Source organism: Ailuropoda melanoleuca, chromosome 16, assembly GCF_002007445.2.
Source record: "Ailuropoda melanoleuca isolate Jingjing chromosome 16, ASM200744v2, whole genome shotgun sequence".
In the NCBI taxonomy this organism is placed as follows: domain Eukaryota; kingdom Metazoa; phylum Chordata; class Mammalia; order Carnivora; family Ursidae; genus Ailuropoda; species Ailuropoda melanoleuca.
Window position 1 is genome coordinate 65457874 of NC_048233.1, and position 21459 is coordinate 65479332.

The following is a 21459-nucleotide window of genomic DNA, read 5'->3' on the forward strand; positions in this document are numbered from 1 at the left end:
TCATGTTCTGACCCCAGAGTATTCTGTGACAGAACGCAGAGGACACTGAGGGGCTGAACAATATGGCTGAATCAATCTGAAGTCCCCTCTCTGCTGCCCCTCCATTTCCGCTCAACCATCTGTACGAGCTGGTATATAGATGATTCACTGTGTAGACCAAAGAAGGGAGAGATGTGCAGAACAAGTGGCGAAGGCTCAGGAGCTAACATTTTCCTAATTGCTTCAATCGTCATTGTCACAGTTCCAACCACACCACGGCTTTTTAACCACCCAACACAGAACCAGGGTTGGACTCCGCAGAGCCCCGGCGAATCGAATCCAGGAGTATTACTTCAGACTACTACAAGGATGACTGGTAATGGGTTACGCATGCTTCATTAAAGATTCCCCCCCCCTCAAATTCTATGATGCTGCAAAGGTCAGTCATCAGGACATGGTGGGAAATGGAGTTCATGCCTCATCACAAATTCTTGACTTTCATGAGGATACTCAGTTGGACCTAGGAGTCATTTATCAATCATACCATCTGGGCACAAGATACTTTATGTTGATTTATTATAAAAATGGATACGTTGGGATGGTTTCTGGTGCTGCCCTTGACAAAGCGATTACAGTAGAGCAACAGGTAATCGTTAAGAAATTGCCCGCCCATTGATTTTTCTCTTGGGAGAGATGGGAGGAGTCACTCAAAACTATTGAGCGTGGTTGTTCAGAGGTCCAATCTAGGCAGGGCACTGTGAAGTAACGTGCATTTTAGTGGAAGAACACAACACCAAAGGTTGGTTGATAAAAAGTCACAGTGTCTATAACCATCATCACAGCAGATGGGGACCGAAGTGGCACCAGCGCTAATGGCGAGGACTGGCCCCACGAACCGCACTCTCCTGTCATTCACCATGAGCATGACGATGAAGAGGAGGCCGAGCGCCCCGCAAGCACAAGTAAGGAAGCTGGTGGTCAGCAGCGCTGGTGTCCATGACTTAGTGAAGTTCTTCCAAAGAATAGGGAAGACTTTGTTCTAGACGTTAGCCACATCTTCTATTTCTATACAGTCATTTTCTTTCGTCCACGGAGCGTGCAAAGCTGCCAAATCTACACACCAGTTTTAGGAATTGGGAGAAAAATGCTAACTGGTCAGGTTGCCCCAAAAGCGAAAATGGTGGGAAGGTTAAAATGTTTTTAAAAGATCTGAGCTATGTTTTTTGTGTCTGTTAGAGATTCCTTGAGGTTCCATTTGGGTGATTTGTGTGTGTTTATGGAAACGTGTGAGGAAGAGGGTATCTTTTGGTGCTGAGCAGTGGGGTCCGGAAGGAGAGTTTGACAAGTGCGACGATCTTTGGAATCCTTCTCTTCTGTGAAGCTCTCTGATGAATCCAGTTTCTCTTTTTTTATATTCTGTTCCTCATTGCCTTGTAGAAAAGCACCCCATGTACTCTTGGGAGGAAGGTCAGTAGCTCGTAGAGACTGTATTTGAATGTCTGGGACTGTTCTTTTTCTGTTTTTAAGCCCAGGGTAACTTGGGGAAGGCTTTGATGCTGTTATTTCTACGTATGTGCCAACATCTCAGGTTTCCCAAAACAATCTCAAGTCTTACGACTGGTCTGTGAGGTTAGAACAAAAAACAGTAAGAACTATATACTCTTCTTCTTTCATCTCTCTCTCAGTGATATGACTATCATGTTTGGAATAAAAGAAGCTTTCATTTAGGAGAACAGCTTGTAGCATCTTTAAAGCTACGGTTCAACTATCATTCTCTTAGCCTTGGATACTCCTCAAGCAAGAATGTGAAGAAGCAGCCACTTAGAAACCAAAGGGAGAAGCCAGAGTTTGAGGGATATCTTCAGACAACAAAAGAAACATTTCAGACATCACCTCGGACCTAGGTTTTAAGTCCTGGGCGTGGTACTGAACACGCCCAACAGCCCTGCATCTCACTACTTACCCCCGTAGATTTTCTTTTTGTGTGAGGATTATGGGCTGAGGGAACCAGTGTCTTTTGATGGAAGAAGGAGATAAGAAGCAGAAGTCTCTTCAGAATAGGATTCCGTACCAATTCCATCCGGAACCTAAGAGTATATCCTAGAATTTAAGACAGTTTGTACTTAAAAAGGAGACAGCTACGTGAGAGGCTTGGAATTAAGGAGCCCATTGTCAGAAGGTGGTGGGGCATGGGGAGGGGACATCATTCCTGGAGGATAGTTGAAAAGCCAGATGGAACAGAACCTCACAGAGGAAAAGAGAAAGCAGTAACCACTACAGCAATTCTCTTATCAGTACTTGCAAAACATAAAGAGATTGTGGTTGGTGACCTCTGGGCTTTATCAAAGAACATTACAATTTCTAGAAGAGAGTCAACCTTCCTATTTTACAATGGAAATCCGATACTCTGCTAATCCATATGTTGAATACAGCAGGGGTTACTGGGTGTTTAAAAGATTGTTATGTTTATAAAGATAGTGGTAGTGTAGTGTGTGTGTGTGTGTGTGTGTGTGTGTGTGTGTACATGCATTTCTGTCTTTCCCTTTCTTTTCTAAAACATTTTGAATAGGCAGTTTATGTTTGGGTTCACTTCCCCCTTTTTTTGTAATTAAGCTCATGGTTTTTCTAACTTCATTATTTGTCAGGAAGTAGTGATTTAGTCAGTGGGAGGTAAAACTGAAGATTTGGGACTTCTTTTCCTTTCCTCTGGATAACCAGTTAACCCCAGGAATGTTTTGGCCAATGCAAGGGTAAAATGAGGACACAAGTCTTATTTTTTAAAGATTTTTCTTATTATCAAGTCACACATATCATTTTCTAAGATTATGAAATACAACTAGTCTTAACCAGTTACAAAAAATACTTTGGCTTGGCAAGTTTATAGGCCCTTATTTTCTTGTTAAACCAAAAATTTGCTATTAGTTGCTATAAATGAAAATGACAGTGGTTTTCTGATTTTTCCCAAAGGCACCCTGATACAATTTTTTTCCATTCATTTTATTCTTTTTAAAACTGGACAATTACAACACTGAGGGATTGAAATTTTTAGCTTGTCACGCATTCCTGTTGTTTATATAATGCCAAACACTGGCTGGAATAGTTTTTCTTCCATTGACTTAATTTTGTTAAAAAGTAATTTTGGCAATTTTAGATGCCACATAGGCATAACCTCGTAATGCGCCAGTCATTGTCAATATCTTTCATGCTGGGCAAATCCACTGATGGTGCATTTCCAGTGCATGTGATCATGGGTTATGAGACCACCATGTGAGAAGGCCTCCCACCACGCTGATTTTGTCATCAATTGGTATATAAGATAGTCCTTCCCCCCCTCCCAAATCACTGCAGCAAAGAGGTTAATTCTTTGAACACACGGTTCTCTCAGACAAGGATATATGAGGCCATAGAGTATGGTAAACTTAGAATCATACTAGGAATCCATAGAGTGTGGTCTAGTCCTAATTTTGTGCCATTCTGGCTACAAGATTTTGAGCAAAACTACTTTGGGTCGCAGTTTTCCTATCTGGAAAATTGAAGGATTGGGCCATTGATTTCTAATATCAGTGATCTCTCTTCTTGCTGCTTTCCTTTTCTACCTTTTCTCCCATGTGTATACGGCCTTAATGTATTAAGATATGTGTTGGTAAGGAAGTTGAACAATAATGGCTCATAATTGACATTCTTCTCACAGCTCAGGCAATCCCTAGTAGTACAATGGAAGAAACAGCTACCCGGAGAGAGCAATGGGTGGAGAATGGATGGCAAGGGGAATACCCCCAATCACCAAAAGAAGACTCTCATTCAACAGCAGGGACAACTGGTAATGGATTGTTTAACAAGCAAGCTTGGGTGGGAGCTTCCTCTTGGGTTAAACCTTGAGCATTGAGGACACTGAACAGAAAGATATTGAAGGAATTGTCACAAGATGTTCAAATCCCATAATGAATTATGATATAGTCAACACAGAGCCAACCCTTAGATGCTCATAGCAAGTCACCAAAACAGGCACGGATATAGATAGCATAGGAAGGAGACGCAGAGAACATGCCTCTTGCGTATTGTCACTTTCAGGTCTAGTTTTGGGGCATTCCCCCTGGTGAGATCGTAACGGAGACTCCGATCTGACCAAGTACTCCCTCTTGTCTTATAAAGGAATCTACAACATCGCTTTATGAAATACTGGGCACGTTAGAAAACATTGGGTCCGAATCCTGATGTTGGAAGAAATGGAGCCAGATAGTTAGAAAAATACCTGTCTGATGTCATTTAGCACTTTGGTCATGTCTCTTTGGAGAGTTCTCTTTGAATGCACAGTGCTTTTTTCCTTACATTTACAAAAACACACTTTCGCTTTTCTTGAGTTGTGGGATTGTGGAAATTGGACGCGAGTCCTGCCATCATCTCTGAGTGATGCCAGATAGCTCGGCTCTGCAAGCCGTGCTGTGCATGATTCTTTTGTCTGTGTGGCAGAAACACGGAAATGCAAAAGAAGGTGAATTCCGTGTTCTCGGTATCAGAGTAGTGCCCTGTTTCCATTTGCAATATAGAAGGTAATGCAGACTGTCCTTTCGGGGCGGGCAGCTTTTGAACGCAAACCTGGCGTAGCAGTGGATTCAGGGACTGGCTCTGTGGTGCGGTTGGTGCTAAGGGGCTGCTGTTGGACTCTTCTCTACCTGTGTATCTCCACCGGCTCAGAATGAAGCAAAAGCACGGGCTGAATTCTTATATGTCACTTGAGCCGTGAATCCCATTGTTAGAAGATAATGCTTCTAATGGATTCCATTCATGCTTTTGAGGTGAATGGCATTTATTGCAGGTTTATCTTGTGGGAAGCCTGATTCCTTCTCTAAGTCACTGCCAGCCTAATGTGCATTTCACTGGGATGTGGTTGTCTCGGAATGACACCATGTGCTCAGACACTTCCTCCGTTAGGGGATGGTGACCACGTGGCATGTGGTTCAAGAACCACTTCTTCATCTTCACGTGATGACTACAACTCGCCCTCTGTTCACGCAGGAGTCGTTACTGCTTTTGTGGCCTCTGGTTCACATGCTGACTGCTAAGTAAATGAGCATGAACAAATCCATACCTTCTAAAACCTTCTGTGTTTACACAACTTCTTGGCCCTCTATACCAGGAAGATGCTCTCACTGTCTTATCTAGAGAATAAAGTCTTTTTAAAAATATCAGCCTATGTATCCCTGGCCAGATGCCAACTAACGCTTTGATACTTGCTCGAACTGCATGGTCACAACAGCCACAGCCCAAGACGGCCATCCAGATCAAAGGACGACAACGCAGAGTCAAGAGGACAGCTCCTGGACTTATTTCTTTGACCCAATCTCACATCCAGTGGAACGAGGTCATCAAACAGAAAGATGGATGGGTAATAGCCTCTGAGCTTTTTTTCTATATCATGTTTTTGAAAGCCACCAAATGGCTATTTACCAAGAAATGTGCCCTTGGTTTTAGACCAGTCTGCTTCCTAAGGAACGTGAAGTTTCTTTAAAAATTAGTTTTCTAGGGGCGCCTGGGTGGCACAGCGGTTGGGCGTCTGCCTTCGGCTCAGGGCGTGATCCCGGCGCCATGGGATCGAGCTCCACATCAGGCTCCTCTGCTGGGAGCCTGCTTCTTCCTCTCCCACTCCCCCTGCTTGTGTTCCCTCTCTCGCTGGCTGTCTCTGTCTCTGTCAAATAAATAAATAAAATCTTTAAAAAAAAAATTAGTTTTCTAGGTAGGGATGATATGTACATTCATCTGAATCTGAAATCATGAGCTGACACTGAAGAATTCAGCCAGAGGGTTCAAGAAGAATTAGTCCTAAGATGGTGGGGGTGGAAGTTATTTTCTCTGAAGAAGGAGCAGTCTCAAGATTTCTTTTCCATCTACTTTTAAGTACGGGGTTTTAGAAGAGTAAGTGATGATTGAATTCAGGGACTATTTTCATTGTAGACCCAAAGATATAACTTGTCTTTAGTAGAGAAATCTTAGAGGTCAAAAATCAGTGCACACTCATTTCAAACAAGTAACTAAAAAGCTCAGAAAACATTATTCACTCTTGCCACATTTAGAGAGAAATATAGTACCCAGTGACTGAGGATTTGGACCACTCTTGGCCCTCAATAAAGGTTTGCAAATTGAATGAATGGACAACTTTTATATAGGATGGAATCCCTGCTTTCTTAAATACCATTCTTATTTACCTATAAGCAATTAAAAACAGAAATGAAAGAGAGAGTAAAAAAGATCCTAGCTGTAGTTCTGCAAGCATGGAGGATTGTGATTTTATCTGACCAATTTTTATATTCAAAGGAATTCTTTCTTTATCAGAACAGATGACAGCTTTCCTGAGACACTCTGTAGGCGCTGGCAGCAGGTGGTGTCATCCCTCTTCTCAGTCTTTACTAAGCTGAAGAAGCCATGCTCCTTACTATACCCATGAATTGAGTTACTCAAGTTTTTTTTTTAATTACTCGACAAGATGTCTTGATCGCAGAAATGTCACTTTCCAAAAAGGAGATAAACCAAAAGAGTCAATAGAGGGATGTGAATTTCAGTCGTAGCATTGAATACATTATCTGGATAGAAACTGCTGAGGGTATGCATCACATAGACTGTATCGAAATGGGTTTCTAAGAGCGCAATGATGATATCTATTGATATTGAATTCAACAAAATTATCTCCAAGATGAATCCCAGTTTCTGTGGCCTCATTTCTTTAAAATATCCTATGCCTTACCCCAGTATTAATGATTAGATATCCCTTAAGCTACAATTGTATTAAATATCTTCTGTTTCCCTCTGGTGTCATCTGGACCTGATTCAGTCTGTCCGGATGCAGCAGTGGGGGTGAACTTTGAGCTAGAGAGCCAGCTACCGCGATGGTGCTCTTGGATTGCTTGGCCACTGTTTCACTCAGGACTTGTTGTTCCAGCGGCAATGATTCATGATAATGACTAGAAACAGCACGTTTAAATGTTTCAGTGACATTTCTGTATCACTCAACACTGTACATGTTAAATCCCAGAGACACCGCAAAGCTGTGTTTAAGGGAAAAATGGTTCACTGACCTCTATCGCTTATTTCTTGCCCCTGAATACTTCCCGTGACTTCCATGTAGGTAGTATTGGATGATAATTTTATGTGTTATATGCACGTTCACTTTGTGAAGCAGAAAGGACCAAAAGAGAGAAGAGGGCTGTGAAAAAAACAAAAACAGGGGCGCCTGGGTGGCAGAGCGGTTAGGCGTCTGCCTTCGGCTCAGGGCGTGATCCCGGCGTTCTGGGATCGAGCCCCACATCAGGCTCTTCTGCTGTGAGCCTGCTTCTTCCTCTCCCACTCCCGCTGCTTGTGTTCCCTCTCTCGCTGGCTGTCTCTATCTCTGTCAAATAAGTAAATAAATAAATCTTTAAAAAAAAAAAAAAAGAAAAAAACAAAAACAAAACTCTTTGCCAAGTGAGGGAGATGTGAAAAAATGGTGTCTGAAGCAGGGCGATTTATCTTTTCCCCGTGACGCAGGTCACATGTGTCTATGAGGGAGGCAACGTGTATGGCACGGGACTAGTCACACATGGGCTATGTTACTGACTTTCTGCAAGGCTTGAGAAGCACCTCATGTGCTCATGTATTGTCCTTCCAGACTCAGCAAAAATAAACAAAATGGCACCTTTCATACACTTAGCCTTTAAATGAAAGCCAGGTCCTTCTTGTGGTACTTTTTGAAGAAGTCGTAATTTGTTCCACTTCTGGAGACACGAATCAGTATGTACTTCTTTTCCTCTTGTCCAGGTTTAGATATGAAAATAGTTTGTCTAGAGACCATAAATCACCCTCAGGGAGCGGCTTAGTACATCAAGCATTAACACTGATTTGATTCCTTCAGATATGGACTCCAGCCGTAGTACAACAAGTCAGCCTTCTGCAGACCCACACACACATTTGGTGGAAGACTTGGACAGGACAGGACCTCTTTCAGTGACAACTCGTAAGGACATAACAGCCCTTTTACTGGCCCGCCGTCCTGCTTCAGCTCTTGCTCACGCTGGCCCGGAGGCAGAGCTCGGTGGTAGAATGGAGCCCTTAGTGCTACGTGGCTTGGCTCAAGCGTGGAGTATAAAAGGGTCTTCATTGTCTATATTTTCTTGGTGGGTTCTTTAAATCTGGTTTTGCCTTCATTCTTGGTGATTTCCAGAGGCAATGACTTTATGTTCAGGAAAATAAAAAGGTTGTGGGATTCCACCCAACCTGATTTTCCTTCCCTAAATTGTTAGGTGAGTGAAACCCAAGACCACGGTGAAGACAGTGGTTTCTCTATGTTTTAACCATCTCCTTTTGCTTCCCATCTTTCCTCCAATCAAGGCAGAAGAGGAGGAGGGTTGCTTTCATGGTTATGAAAAGACATTTTGGGGCCAGATAATCATAGAGAATGGGAAGATCACAGCAGCCCACAGAAGAGGGGCAAAACATGCTGTTGACCATTAACGAAGGTGCCAGGGCCAGGGAACAAAAGAGGAACATTTGCTGATATCTCTTCCTTTTACTAAACATCTGGGAGAATCCAGGCTAAACTGTTAGCAGGCTTCATGGCCACTGTATGGACAGGGCTATCCTAGACATCAGCCTGAAGTCATTCGCAATTTCTTGACAGAATATGAAAGAATTAAGAAGCTTCATTTCACTTCTTGCTCCACATACTGGGCAGAGTCTTTCATGTGAGCCCAAGCATGTGTTGATCACCAAGAATGTATGTAGCACGGTGTTAAGCATCAAAGGAGATGGAGAGAAGCCTGAGAAGGTCCCCTCCAATGGAGGGTCTTGTGTTTCCACTTCACGTCCCTGCCGACTCTTATTCTGATACTGGGATTGGGATTTGGTGAATGTCTTTCTCCTGGCTGTTGTGTTTTCCTGGTGGTGGACTTGGCTTACGGATGTGCTTTATGGAATGCTTGCACCTGTAACTCAGAGGTCAGGACCTTTCTTAGAAGAACACAAAAGAAATCAAATCAGAACAGTCAAAGTGATTTCAGATATGGGCAGTGGTTCAACGCCAAATTGGTACATGTCAGTGAGGGCCCTGTGTTTGCCCAGGCAAGCGTTTCCTGAGGTTTCGGTACAGTGAAGAGAATCCTCATTCACAGACAAGATCAAAAACCTAATAATAGAGTAAAATGGTAACTTTAATTTGCTATTCTTTATAAAGGACTTAAGATTTCTTTGCGTAAATTTGATCTGAGTTACTTGAGCAGGTAATTTTAGATTCCAGAGCTTCTTCCTCTTTTGTCATGGGAAGTGTGCTCCCTGCTATCCCAGCATTCATTCCCCTACAGTTGCACTTCTCGACCCACAGCTGGGTGCTCTTGATGGTGTCTAAGAGCACCCGAATTCAACCATTCCCTTTTCCCCGTCTCTGTGCTCCCTGGTTTACCTAAGGGACCAGAAGCAGTGCTGCAATGGGGCCAGGATGAACCAGGATGGACCAAGTTTTGGCTCAGGCTTCACCTTGGCACTTTATCTTTGTTGATTGTACTGAAAAAGAGGTTCTTAGGAGCCCATGAGGGCCAAAACAGAATTCTGTTGTGCATTTCTATCAATCAGAGCAGCACGGTACCCACACACTTCGGTATTCTAGGCACCCAGCTGTCTGACATCACCACAGCTAGAGCCTCCCTGTCAGCGGATAACAGAGGATGTGTTTCATGGTTCCACATTAATGCTGGATTCCTCCCTCATTGAAACAGAGCAGAGTCCTACTCAGACCGTCCCTACATCACATGGAGGCTTGGAAGAAGATAAAGACCACCCGATGACTTCTACCCCAACATCTAGCAGTAAGGATCGTAGAGCCCAGCTGGCTTCCACCCTTGATAAAGTGCCGTAAATTATGGGCACTCTGCAGGGTCTGTGCTGGAGGCCCAGGAATGGGCTGCCTTTATGCTCTTACTTCTGATCGGAAGGTGTGGCTGGTGGTGGTTCTTTGATTTTTCTGCTCTGTGGGCCTCTTTGAAGCTATTGTCCATTAAGTGCAAACTGTATTTCTTAATCTGAAAGGTCAGGTTTCTTAAGCTCTGGAGTTAGTAGCGTGGTTTCAAAATCGCTTACAGATGATTTATAATTGGTGCAAAGGTCTGAATTCTATGACCCTCTGTTCTCCTTTCACCAACATATTATTTTGCCATTCATCTTCTGGACATACATCCGTGGCACTGGTGACTAAGAAGCAGTGCCCTTATGGCAAAGGAAAGAGTAATGAAAGCCTCACGGCTTTAAAACCTGGCATTTACGGTTCCATTTGCAGGCAGCGTAATTTTACTTTTCAGTTCAATGATGTGTTTTCTCCATTTCATCAAAGGCGGGTCCAATTGAGTAAGAGCTCAAGATTATCTAGTGCCTGAGCTGACTTCAGGGTCACAGCCCTGGTGGCATAAACCTAACGTTAACAATCCAGGCAGATGTGGCGACAAATGCCTCTCCTGGGTCTTGGGACCACCAAAATCACTTCCACTGAGTCATGTCCAGGTGGTGCCGATTGCAAAATATCACTTCTGTACAATAGTAGGAACGAACTGCATGGTCTTTTGCTCTGCGATCACGAATAACAAGTGGAAAGCTTTTGCAGCACTGGCACGTTCTGGAGACAAGCGCCTGATGGGTGATGGCCTCACCAAGGGGGGCTCACCTTTGATCCGCACCTCCACACAGACAGGACCAATGGCAGAGGCGGGAGAAGAGGTGGGCGTCTTCCCGAAGACTCAGCTACTCCACTGGAAGGTTCAACTTCTCCCTTGCCAGCCACCGGGGAGTACAGCACCCTCATCCCGGTGACCCCTGCGAAGACGGGGTCCCCTGGAGTTACTGAAGTTAATATTGCTGGAGATTCCAACTCTAACATTATTCATTTCTTTGCAGGTAACTTGGCCATCTGTTATCTGGTTTGATTTCTCTACGGAGAGAAACAACACATACTTTCATACTGCAGGGGGACATTTTCTTTGTGGGCTGTGATTAGACCGATTTGTGTTATGGGAATGGCCTTTATTACAGGTCATCATTCTAGGGCAAGTAAAGTTAGATTTATTTTAGATTAATAATGCTTTTATTTGCCAGTGTAGTCTATGTTTAATTTTGTGAATTGGTTGTTATGGTAGAATTTCTTTCTTTGTTCCTAATCTTACAATATATTAATTTGAGCCGTATGAAATCAATGCTTTTGTAGGTCAAAGTAGTTAAATATTAGCAATTTCATTCAATTCAACTCAGATATGCTACCTGTTTAGTAAGGTTTTACCCAATGTGTGAGTAATTTCCATATGCTAATATCTTTGCTCTGAAATTATTATCTTTACTGGTGATGGATTTGGTGAATTTTACTTTCGGTGAAGGGCTCGTGGCTAAACCTTCTTACGATTCACACCTCAAACTTTATGATTTAACCTACCAGTAATGAGTAGGCATGATTTCTCTTGTTGCAATGGCAAAGAGATGACTAGAGATGACTTATTCAATTAAGTTGGACATGGACCTAAAAGGAGAGCGAGACTTAGTTTCTCAAGTAAGCAGTCTCCCCTACTTCTCCCTTTCTTTGTTCCTTCATTTGCATTAAGAGACTTACATTGAAGAAAAAACAACTGGAAATACCTACTCTGGCTAAGAAATAAGAATTGGAATCTCTCCACCCTGTGCCAGTGATTCAAGTGTTTCTTGCCACTCAGCCATTGAATTATACAGAAGATTTGTGATTTTAAACATATATATATATTATACACATACATACATATATATATATATATATATATATATATATATATATTTCTAGCAAGGTTTTCCTCTCTTCCCCCCCCCAAAAGAATAAGTCTTATGAGAACCTAGTATATATAATGGATGACATCTGTGATTCTCTAATTGATATGGGGACAGAAGACTCAGAATGCCAAGTGCTTGGATTCTTTCCTCTGGGCTGCTCCCCCAGAGCTTCCAGAAAAGCAGTTTTTAAAAATACTAACTTTGGTGATATTGGCAAGACACAAAGCTCCTCACACCCTTTGGTTCATTATTCAGCATGGTTCTGCCCTCAGTTATTAAACATCCCGAGTAGCATTGCTTGTTTTCTTCCGAAGAAGTTAATCTTAGAGCACTGCCTCTTTTCTCTTGGCAGAATAAGGACTGTGGTATAATCAAATGAATTTGAATTTTAAATGGCAATTTTAAAAGTAATAGTATCGTGGAAGGGTTACATAGCCTATTTGTTAGTAAATAAAATGCTTTCTACAAGATTGATCCTCATACATGCTGATTCCTTCTAAAATTCCATGGTCAAACAGATTTTCTGTGGTTCTTCATGGATCAAATGATTAGTAAGTGATTCATCCTTGGTTTTCTTCCAAGGCCACTCAGATAAAGCCTATTTCTTCCCATATGCTTTTTCTCCATCTTGATGCTTAATGTTAAGAACTAAAACATTTGCTGTTTCCATGGTGGTAGTGGTGGTGGTGGCAATGGTGGACAATGGTGGTGGTGGTATTGGGGGTACTGGTGTTGGCATTTCAGCAAATGCTGTTTTCGAGTATTCTAACTAAGGAACAAAGCAATCTGTCTCCTCTGTACAATTACACGAGAGATGACAGGACGCCTACCTCTGCCTTCTCTAATCAAGGAAATGGTGATGCTCAGATTACTGTATTTTCCTTACAGGTCTTCATAATGGGTGATGGTAGCCATTTTATGAAACCATTGTCCCTCTTTGTTGTTATTGTTGTTTGTCTTGTTGTTTTGTTCTGTTTGTTTTAAGACTCCAGCACATTGGAAAATGTGTGGGGAAGAGGGAGAAAAACAAGGGTTTCCATAGGCTGAATCCCAGATTTGACCTGTGGACCCAGATTTGAGCTTTTGATGAGCTTGTCTCAATCTAAAGCCTTTCGGTGATAGATGTTTGGGAAGATGGGATTATATTAACCCTTGGTGTTGGAAATACAGATTTAAATTTTGAAAAATGTTTTTTAAAACCTATTTTAATAACCAGGTCCACGTTTTTTACATGTTAGCTCTCACCTTCTCATCCCTTTTTCACTTATCTTCAGACTCTTTTTCTGTAAATAAGCAGTTGACCTTTCCCTTTGAAGTTTTACATAATTCAACACCAGGATCCCGTACTGCACACCAAAACCATTTCTCTATTTCCTGCCTCGGAGAAATCTCTTTTAGCAGCTCAGGCTCTGAGTCAGAGAGTACACACCCTCCCATTGGTCCCATTTGTGTTATTCGAAGCATAGAGTCTTCATTTCCAAGACACAGTATCAAGTTCCAACCTCAGATCTGCGAAGACATGATAATATTTTTGTTAGAGTGTTATGTTCTTAGATTTCTACCAAAACCACACTTCCTGTGGTCATCCTGGATGGTCTGCGCTGTCCTAGTTTCTTTCATTTTGATTGAAGCCCTGGCGTACTCACCAGGGGATCTAGCAATAAACAGTAATTAGTACACCGTGGAGCCATTCAAGGCTCCTTGCCATTGGTTTTTTTGGTGACCTTGAAAACACTAAACTCAGTGATAGGATGTCTGAAATTGCAAAAGTGAGGAAATGCAGATTGCAGCGGAACACCCAGTAATGAGCCTGTTTTGATCACTCCTTACAGAAGACCAGGACTCCTCAGTTCACCCCAGTGGAACGTCCCACACCACTCACGGATCAGAATCAGCTGGTGAGTTTGAGCTGCTATGGTCATTTGCTGGTATCACCATTGAGCCTGCTGACGATTAATAAAGTATGAGTCAGTGTCTCAAGAAGAGTGGCTCTCGGACTTTCTTAGCATGCCTCACAGCCACAGAGAGCGCTTATTAATCACACTGGTGGGCCCCGTTCTTAAGGGTTTGAAGCGGTAGGTCTGAGGTGGAGTTTGAGCCTTTTTATTTCTGGTAAGTTCCCTGGTAATGCTGATGCTGCAGGGACGGGGACCACACTTAGAGAACTACTGAGCTGAAGAGAAGTCTTGCATATGGAAGGATCAGGAAGAATTCAGGGAGGGTCTCAATTTAGCATTCTACTACACTGGCCTGATTAAGAACGTGGGTCTTGGAGTATTAATGGCCTGGGCTTGATCCCACCTCCTCCATATACTAACTGAGGATGTTGCTTATGAGATTTGAGACTCCGTTTCCTAACAATTAAAATTGGGATAATAATAATTGTCGCAGGGCATTGTTCTAAAGACTAAACGATGACACAGGTATAAAAAGCATTTAACAGAACCCCCAGCACATGGCACCATAGCTAGCATTTACTGAGAAGTTACCGTGTGCTGGTGGTGTTGTACTAAACACTTTCCACATGCTAGGGTGGACCAGATGAAGCTGCCATGTTCGTAGGTCAACAGTCAAAAATCCACGATTTCATATGGTTCATCTAATATTACTTTATGTAATCATCCTACAAACCCTATGACTTATGTAAGTACTCTTAGCATCCCTGTATTCCAGATGAGGACACTAAGACTCTGAGAGGGCACATACCTTGGCTGGGTTGACATGACTGGTGAGTTGAGTGGTGGAGCCAGGTTTCAAGCCCCGAGGTCTCATATTGCCTCTATAAGTATGTTCTGGAGAAAACACTCTGTAATGACCATAATTACTGCCAGGCACGTATTATTAAATAGATACTTGTTTGCTGTGACTCACATCACACCCCTGGAAACATTACTGCAGGCAACAAAAGTCTGACATGAGGCAGGTTTACTTGTGACCAGCAACGCTGTGACCACTGAAAGGTCCTGTCGATACCGGTGGCCCTGATATCATTAGTCCAGGTGACCCCATGAGAACCAGGTAATCCACCTGGACCATGGTCTTCCCCTCATGCCCAAGTCAGGGCTACAGTTGTCTCCAGGCCTAAAGGCTTACACGCTTAAAGCAAAGATGAAGATAGATATTTACACGGTGGCTCAGTAATGAACTTTCCTGCGAGAGCATGAGAGAGAGGGGTTCATTAAGGATGCTGCTAAAGGAAAGACAGAAGTGCCAAGCTCTTTAGGTTCCTTGGATGGGGCATTTAGCTTTTCCCCCACTCAGTTTCCTTTTTAGTAAAAAGGGGATCAGGACCCCTGCCTCCGTTACCTCCCGGAGTTTTTGGGGTGAATGGGAGCTATCAGGAAAATGAAAAACTTTGGGAAATGGTAGGGAGTTATTAAAACCATGCCTAAAATCAAGAGACCCTGGCTACTCCAAGTGTGGTCCTTGGACCAGCCACTGGGACATCTCCTAGGAGCTGGCTGGAAATGCAGAATCCCCAGCCATCGCAGACCTGCTGAATCAAGGTCTGCATTTTAACTAGACCTCCCCTGACACTGGATGTTTTGTATGTGCGCCCAAGTTTGAGAAGCTCTGTCCTTGACTGTTTTTCTCACAGTCAAGGCCAGTTGAATTATCTCTGCGCACACGTCTCAGGTTGGATCTCATCTCCAAATTACAGTGTCAAGTGTCCATCTTTGCAAAGCTTGCTTTCCCAGCCAGCCCTACCCTGGCTGGATCTGCAGACCTCCGGGGCGCAAGGTGAGGCCTGCTGTATCTCGTCCATCTTCCCTGGCTGTTGCTTGAAGTGAGAATCAGGTGGGCGGGAGCGGTCTCTCTTGTTTGACTCCTGTGCAGGTGTGTATTGTTCAAGTGGGAGGTTCCATCTTGTACACACACCCAGATCTTTCCTTGCTGGGAGCGCTTTTTTTGAAAACCCAAATAAAGAGATTATGATCCATTAGTGGCCTCCTTTTCAAATATCAAAGGCTGTTATGAGTCAGAGAAAGACCAGGGAGAGTGCCTATACTGCTTAGACGACTTTCAAGCCCAGAGATCTCCAGTGTAGATGGCCAACATCCCATGACCCATGCAGGTGAAGACGTGCTGATGACCAAGGACCCCGGGGGGCAGCTAGGAAAAGCACCGTGGACTCCTGAGGTTTGCAAAGTACAAAACCACCATCCAAGTGTGCTGAATGGCCAGAGGTCTCTTAAGAATTTGTTTTGTTCCATTTCGAGTTTAACGAAAACATCTGCTAAAACAGGAGTCAGCCTACACCCAAAATAACCGCGATCATCAGAATTTCACTGTCCACTGTCTACAGTTTGACTCTCCACAGACATCTTCCTTTAAGTCAACCCTGGCCATCTTCATCCATTGCTTGGCCAGACAGGCTGCCCTGATTGGCTTTTTCTTCCCTTGGTGGACTTCAGAATTTTGCAGTGGGTTCCCCGTGGGTAGGAGGGAGCAAGTTCATTTTTGTGGGGTGTTTTCAAATTTTGTTTTGAAACAGTGGAGGAAGCATAAAAAACCAAACAAAATCTTTTGTTTGCAGCTTTGACTTAGGCTCGTCACCGATGTCTTAGAAGTTTCTTAAAAAAAAAGTTTCTTTTAGAATATGATGCCTCCCTCCTTTTGATGAGCCTCCCATGCAGAGCTGTGGATTCTTGGTCTTGGACGTTTCCTTCCAGTTTGAGATGCTTTGTTTCCTTTTTTTTTTTTAATATTTTATTTAATTTTATTTAATTTAATATTTTATTTTATTTTTTGATGTAAAGTTCGATGATTCATTAGTTGCATATAGCACCCAGTGCACCATGCAATACGTGCCCTCTCCTTTTGTTTTGTAGTGGTAGGAAATATTCATTCCTCTGAAAACAAGGCATGTTTCAATAACATATTAGCAGGGTCTCTAATTGGGTAACTTTTCCCGGACAGAAAAGACCACTTCCCCTTAAACCCCTATTTTTTATTGTTTATTTTCGTGTCTGTGAAGAGACTGGATGTGATTGTTAGATTTGCTTTGGACTTTCCGGAGCATTTGAATCCACTAGAGATCTTATTAAAATGAAGATTCTGTTTTTAACGTCTTGAGGAACCTCCATACTGTTTTCCTATGGTTTCACTTGTATGTGGAACATAAGGAACAGCACAGAGGACCACAGGGGAGGGGAGGGAATGCTGAACGGGAAGAAATCAGAGAGGGAGAGGAACCATGAGAGACTCTGGACTCCAGGAACCAAACTGAAGGTTACGGAAGGGAGGAGGGCTGGGGGAATAGGGTAACCGGTGACGGGTATTAAGGAGGGCACGTGTGGTGATGAGTACTGGGTGTTATACGCAACTAATGAATCGTTGACCACTACATCAAAAAATAGTGATGTACTATATGCTGGCTAATTGAACATAAAAATAAAAAAATAATTAAAAAAAAGAAAAAATGAAGATTCTGACTCAGTAGGTTTGGGGTGAGGCCTGAGATTCTGTATTCTTAGTAGGCTCCCCCGGGATGCCGATGTCGCTGGTCCAGGGACCACACTTGGAGTAGCAAGGTCCTAAATCAGAAATAGGATGGAGCAGCTATGCACAGTTCCCATTCTTGTGTACTTCTTTAAACCTCTGTAAAATTATGGTGAAGCGGATTTTAGTCTTAGCCCCATTTTTTGAATGAAATAACTGAGACCTGGAGAGGGTAGCTTGACTCAGCAGATGTCTCTAGCAAGAGGCGGAGGCAGGACTCGAATCCAGGGCTGCCCTGCTCTGGAGCCCAAGGTCTTCACCAAGGCACAGTCCCGCTGGTGAGAATTCTCATGTCCTTGATGAACAACAACATTTCCAGATGTTGGCCTTAATCAAACCAACTTTTCTGGGGAGATATCTTTCTTGTAACGCTTTATGTCTGTGGCTTGGATCTATAAATAGCTTCCAGCGATGCAGAGCCTAGGGAGGTTGGCCCTGCGTGCTGCTCTGTAAGGAACTCATCGTTATGCATTCCAAAGTTCGGTTGAGAGATGTTGTTTTTTTCCCCTTAGGACACTCAAGTGGGAGTCAAGAAGGTGGGGCAAACACAACCTCCGGTCCTATGCGGAAACCTCAAATTCCAGGTAAGTTTCAAGCTGTGCGGCAAAAAAAAAAAAAAAAAAAAAAAAAACAACTAACTAAAGAAACACATTCTTTATAAGTTCAAGGGTGAATGAAAGCACTTGGTAGGAAAGAATGGAGCTTTCTTTTTTCTGGGTCCCATAAATTGAATGAGCTAATATTCAGACTTGTCCCTGGTCTGTCCCAAAGAAGTGGCATGTTAGTTACTAAGGCTTCCTTCCCACGTGAGTGATCCATCACGCAGGGGACTCTGTCCCATACCCAGGTCCTTCCTATCCCGGCACCTGTTTCCCTTTTATGTCTGGGTTGGGGGCAAAGCGTGTAAGTTTCACACTGCGGACAGTGAGGAGACGTAAGGGCCATGTGTGTGGGGGAGGGGGAGTAAAAACTTTCTTCTGGTCCCCAAACGACTGCTTCTCAAGAGACAGTCTTTCCTGATCCAGGCAGAAGAAAGTGTCCAAATGAGTCACATCGTGCGGTAAGAAGGCTGGGACACCTGGCTCTCTTGAGCATCAAGATTTAAGGCACTTGAGGCAAATTCTTTATTTGACTTGGGCTCAAAACGGAGCACTTCTAAGGGGGGGGGATTACAAAGAAGAAAGGGTTTTCCTAGGGTTGTAAATTCTCTTTTTAACTTTCCCCTCTTCAGAGGCCTCCGAGCTGAGCCTCCCTCGGGGAAAGGGAAGAATGTAGGGTGCACCTCTCCCCCTTGCCTCAGCTTGCCTGAGCATAGCTGCGATAGGAGCAAGTGGAGAGAGGGAGTGGGCTGCCAGGGAAGAGGGGGTGGCCGAGACGCAATCTGCAATATTCTTCCCGGCTCTAGTGAGAGAGAACAGGAGAGACCAAAGAAAGGAACAGAAATGGGACCAGGGACCACCTGGTGGCCTGCCCACCTCCTGACTCCACCTCCCTCCCCACACTCACCGAACCAGGTGGAAGCCAGGCAGAGGCGGTCCTGAGCAGGAAGTTCGAGGAAACCCAAGACTCCCAAGGGGGAGTCGTCAGTCGATGACTTCCTCTCCTTCTTGGTTCTTGAGCTTCTAGCTAATTGCACAGATATGCAACCCACGTGGCAAGAGAACATATTCAAGTTGTCAAGTCATATTTTTATCCTATTAAAACTTGATACCTGTATATAACATCTCCAGAGTCCACAAGTGCTACATGACCATTGGAGACATTTGGAAAATACAAACCAAAGGACAAAAATTTAAATCATTTATTTGCTACCCCACCATCCGGAAATGCCACGGTTACCATTTTCATAGATGCCCTTCCCATCATTTAAAAATGTAATTTATATACAAAAATGTAATTACAGCACGCATGCTGCTTAGTTAACCTCCTCCACTCCCAAATTGTTGCCCACAGCTTTCCAGTGTCAGTAAATACTCTCCTGTTCTCATCGGCAGAAGACAGTGGGTATGCCCTGATTCATGTAACGGATCCCTTACTCTTATATTAGGTTGTTTCCAACTTTTACTATTATAAATAGCACAGCAATGAACATCTTTGAAATGAATTCTGAGGTCCTGTAAATTCCCAGAAGCAGGAACCAAAAGCTGAACCAAAAGCATGCACCTTTTGAAGGATATGTTTTGCCAAATGATCCCCCCACCGTTGAATGTGCAGAAGTTCAGCCCTCCTCGGGGGTGTCCTTTTCCCACCCACCAGTGCATGGCCCCCATTTGTGTTTCTTAATAAGACATAAGGTGCATGCTCCTATATAGGAGAAGAATGTTCTTTTAGAGGGAAGCGTAAATTTCCTTTAGTCTCCTTAATAATACTGTGCCAAAGGCATTTACAAGTTTCTACGGGTCATTCTATGCTTTTCTGGAGACATGCTTTTCCTGGAGGAACTTGAAAATTCTAACTGCTGAGAAGAGTTTAAAATGAGAGGCCTGTCGGGCAGAGCCTCTGGCAGAGTTGTGCTGGTATTATCTGCCAGTTGGCAGGGCCATTTTGCCAGACTCCTCTGTGGTGCTGAGTATAGTCCTTGTTCGGACCAGGTCCATTTATAAAGTGCATTTTTGTCTTTACAAAGTCTATTCCCCAAGCTCACGGGTGTCTTTTGGTTCACTCTCACCAGAATGGCTCATCATCTTGGCTTCCCTCCTGGCCTTGGCTTTGATTCTTGCCGTTTGCATCGCTGTCAATAGTCGAAGAAGGTAAGGGAATGCACCGCGGGGCCTTTGCTTTGAAAGGACATCAGTAACACGTGGGCTCCATGAACTTCCAGAGTGTAGCCCCTGGAACCAGCAGCCTCGACACCCTGGACACTTGTTAAAAATGCAGACTTTCAGGCCCTACCCAGATCTCTTATATCAGAGTCTGTGTTTTGATAAGATCCCAGGGACTCATGTGCGTGGTACAGTTTAAGAAGCCCTGTTCTGGCACATTCTTTAGATAAAAGAGACACTGTGATTATTTGGACCATCACTTGTAGGTAGTGTTGAATCTTTCGAGGTTCTTAAATTTTTCAGGGTTAAACCCATGGAGACATTATCTGATGAAAGTTATAAAATATCTCACCCAGAAGGCATGAAAGTGTGTACTCATTCATTGACTGATTAAGCAATATTTAGTAAGTACATTCACAAAGGGCAAAAACACTGTATAAAGATCTAGGAATTGGTCATCCCCTTTAGCCTGCCTTTGGCCCATGGAACCTTCTAGAACCCTTACCTAAAATAGGTCTTGGGTTTCTGTGTTTTTTTTATTGTTTGTTTTTTTTAATAATACCATTTTATATTGCCTGGAAACTGTAGTTGAAAGGATTCAGGTTATTGCTTAAGAAGATCTCCCTGACGGTAAGGTCTTTGAAATGGTGAAGAATTTTCCTTGGAAAAGCCTGATTAAGACAGTCAAACAGTGTGTGGTCTGTTATCATATCCTCAGAGGTCCTTCTCTCTCCTCACCTCAACCAAGGCCTATCATGTCGGAAGTTATTTAAATAGTGCGTGTACCTGACTGAGCTGTGACCAGGTTCCAGACATAAGGCCGCCTAAGTGAAATGAAGGGAAAACCACATTCTAGCAACATGAATTTTGACAGGGCACTCCAAAGTGTGGGTCTAAATTTCCCGTTCAAGATGCGCTAAATGTGCAGTGTTTTCAGAGGCTGAATGTTCCTTTTATAAATGTCCCTGGAGCTTGCTTCTGACAAGGTGAAAGAATCGTATTTCCAAGTAGGGCTCCCTTTATTGTATCACTGGATCATCTAACAGGCCAGAAGAAGCTCCTTGGTTGGAGAGAGGACCCGGAGAACATGCTAGAATCTTTCTTGTTGGCTTTTGGAAAGCAACAGCTAATTCTATGGCCATGTGCAGTGCATATGCAGTATCTCGGGTTATCTGAGGAAACTAGATAATGTCACTTTATGCTGGTACAAGTTAATGAAAGTGCTATATTAAAGTCAAATAGCTGTTGTTATCTGTACCTTTGAGAGAATAATAAAAATATTACTCATGATAGCCAACTGTATAAGGAACAAACACTAGGAAAAGAAATCTGAAAGCCCTCCTAGGAGCCTCCTATGACTAAATGGAAAGAGATTTTGTTTGCCGAATTTAAATAGTGTGACTTGAGGGAGCCCTTA

At 43.3% G+C, this 21459-nt stretch overlaps 1 protein-coding gene across 19 annotated transcripts in view; it reads left to right on the plus strand.

Moving 5' to 3' along the window:
- Positions 1-21459, plus strand: part of CD44 (CD44 molecule (Indian blood group)) — an 88698-nt gene that overhangs the window by 59442 nt on the left and 7797 nt on the right. For 4 of the 19 annotated variants that reach the window (XM_019801140.2, XM_019801144.2, XM_011226721.3 and 1 more), the window contains 10 exons: positions 242-355; positions 822-941; positions 3671-3799; positions 5237-5365; positions 7862-7963; positions 9717-9806; positions 10678-10884; positions 13611-13676; positions 17793-17864; positions 19952-20030. In XM_019801140.2, coding sequence (XP_019656699.2) covers positions 242-355; positions 822-941; positions 3671-3799; positions 5237-5365; positions 7862-7963; positions 9717-9806; positions 10678-10884; positions 13611-13676; positions 17793-17864; positions 19952-20030 — 1108 coding nt within the window. The remainder of the gene's footprint in view (positions 1-241; positions 356-821; positions 942-3670; positions 3800-5236; positions 5366-7861; positions 7964-9716; positions 9807-10677; positions 10885-13610; positions 13677-17792; positions 17865-19951; positions 20031-21459) is intronic. The other 15 variants (XM_034646570.1, XM_011226722.3, XM_034646575.1 and 12 more) reach the window with 13 other exon arrangements.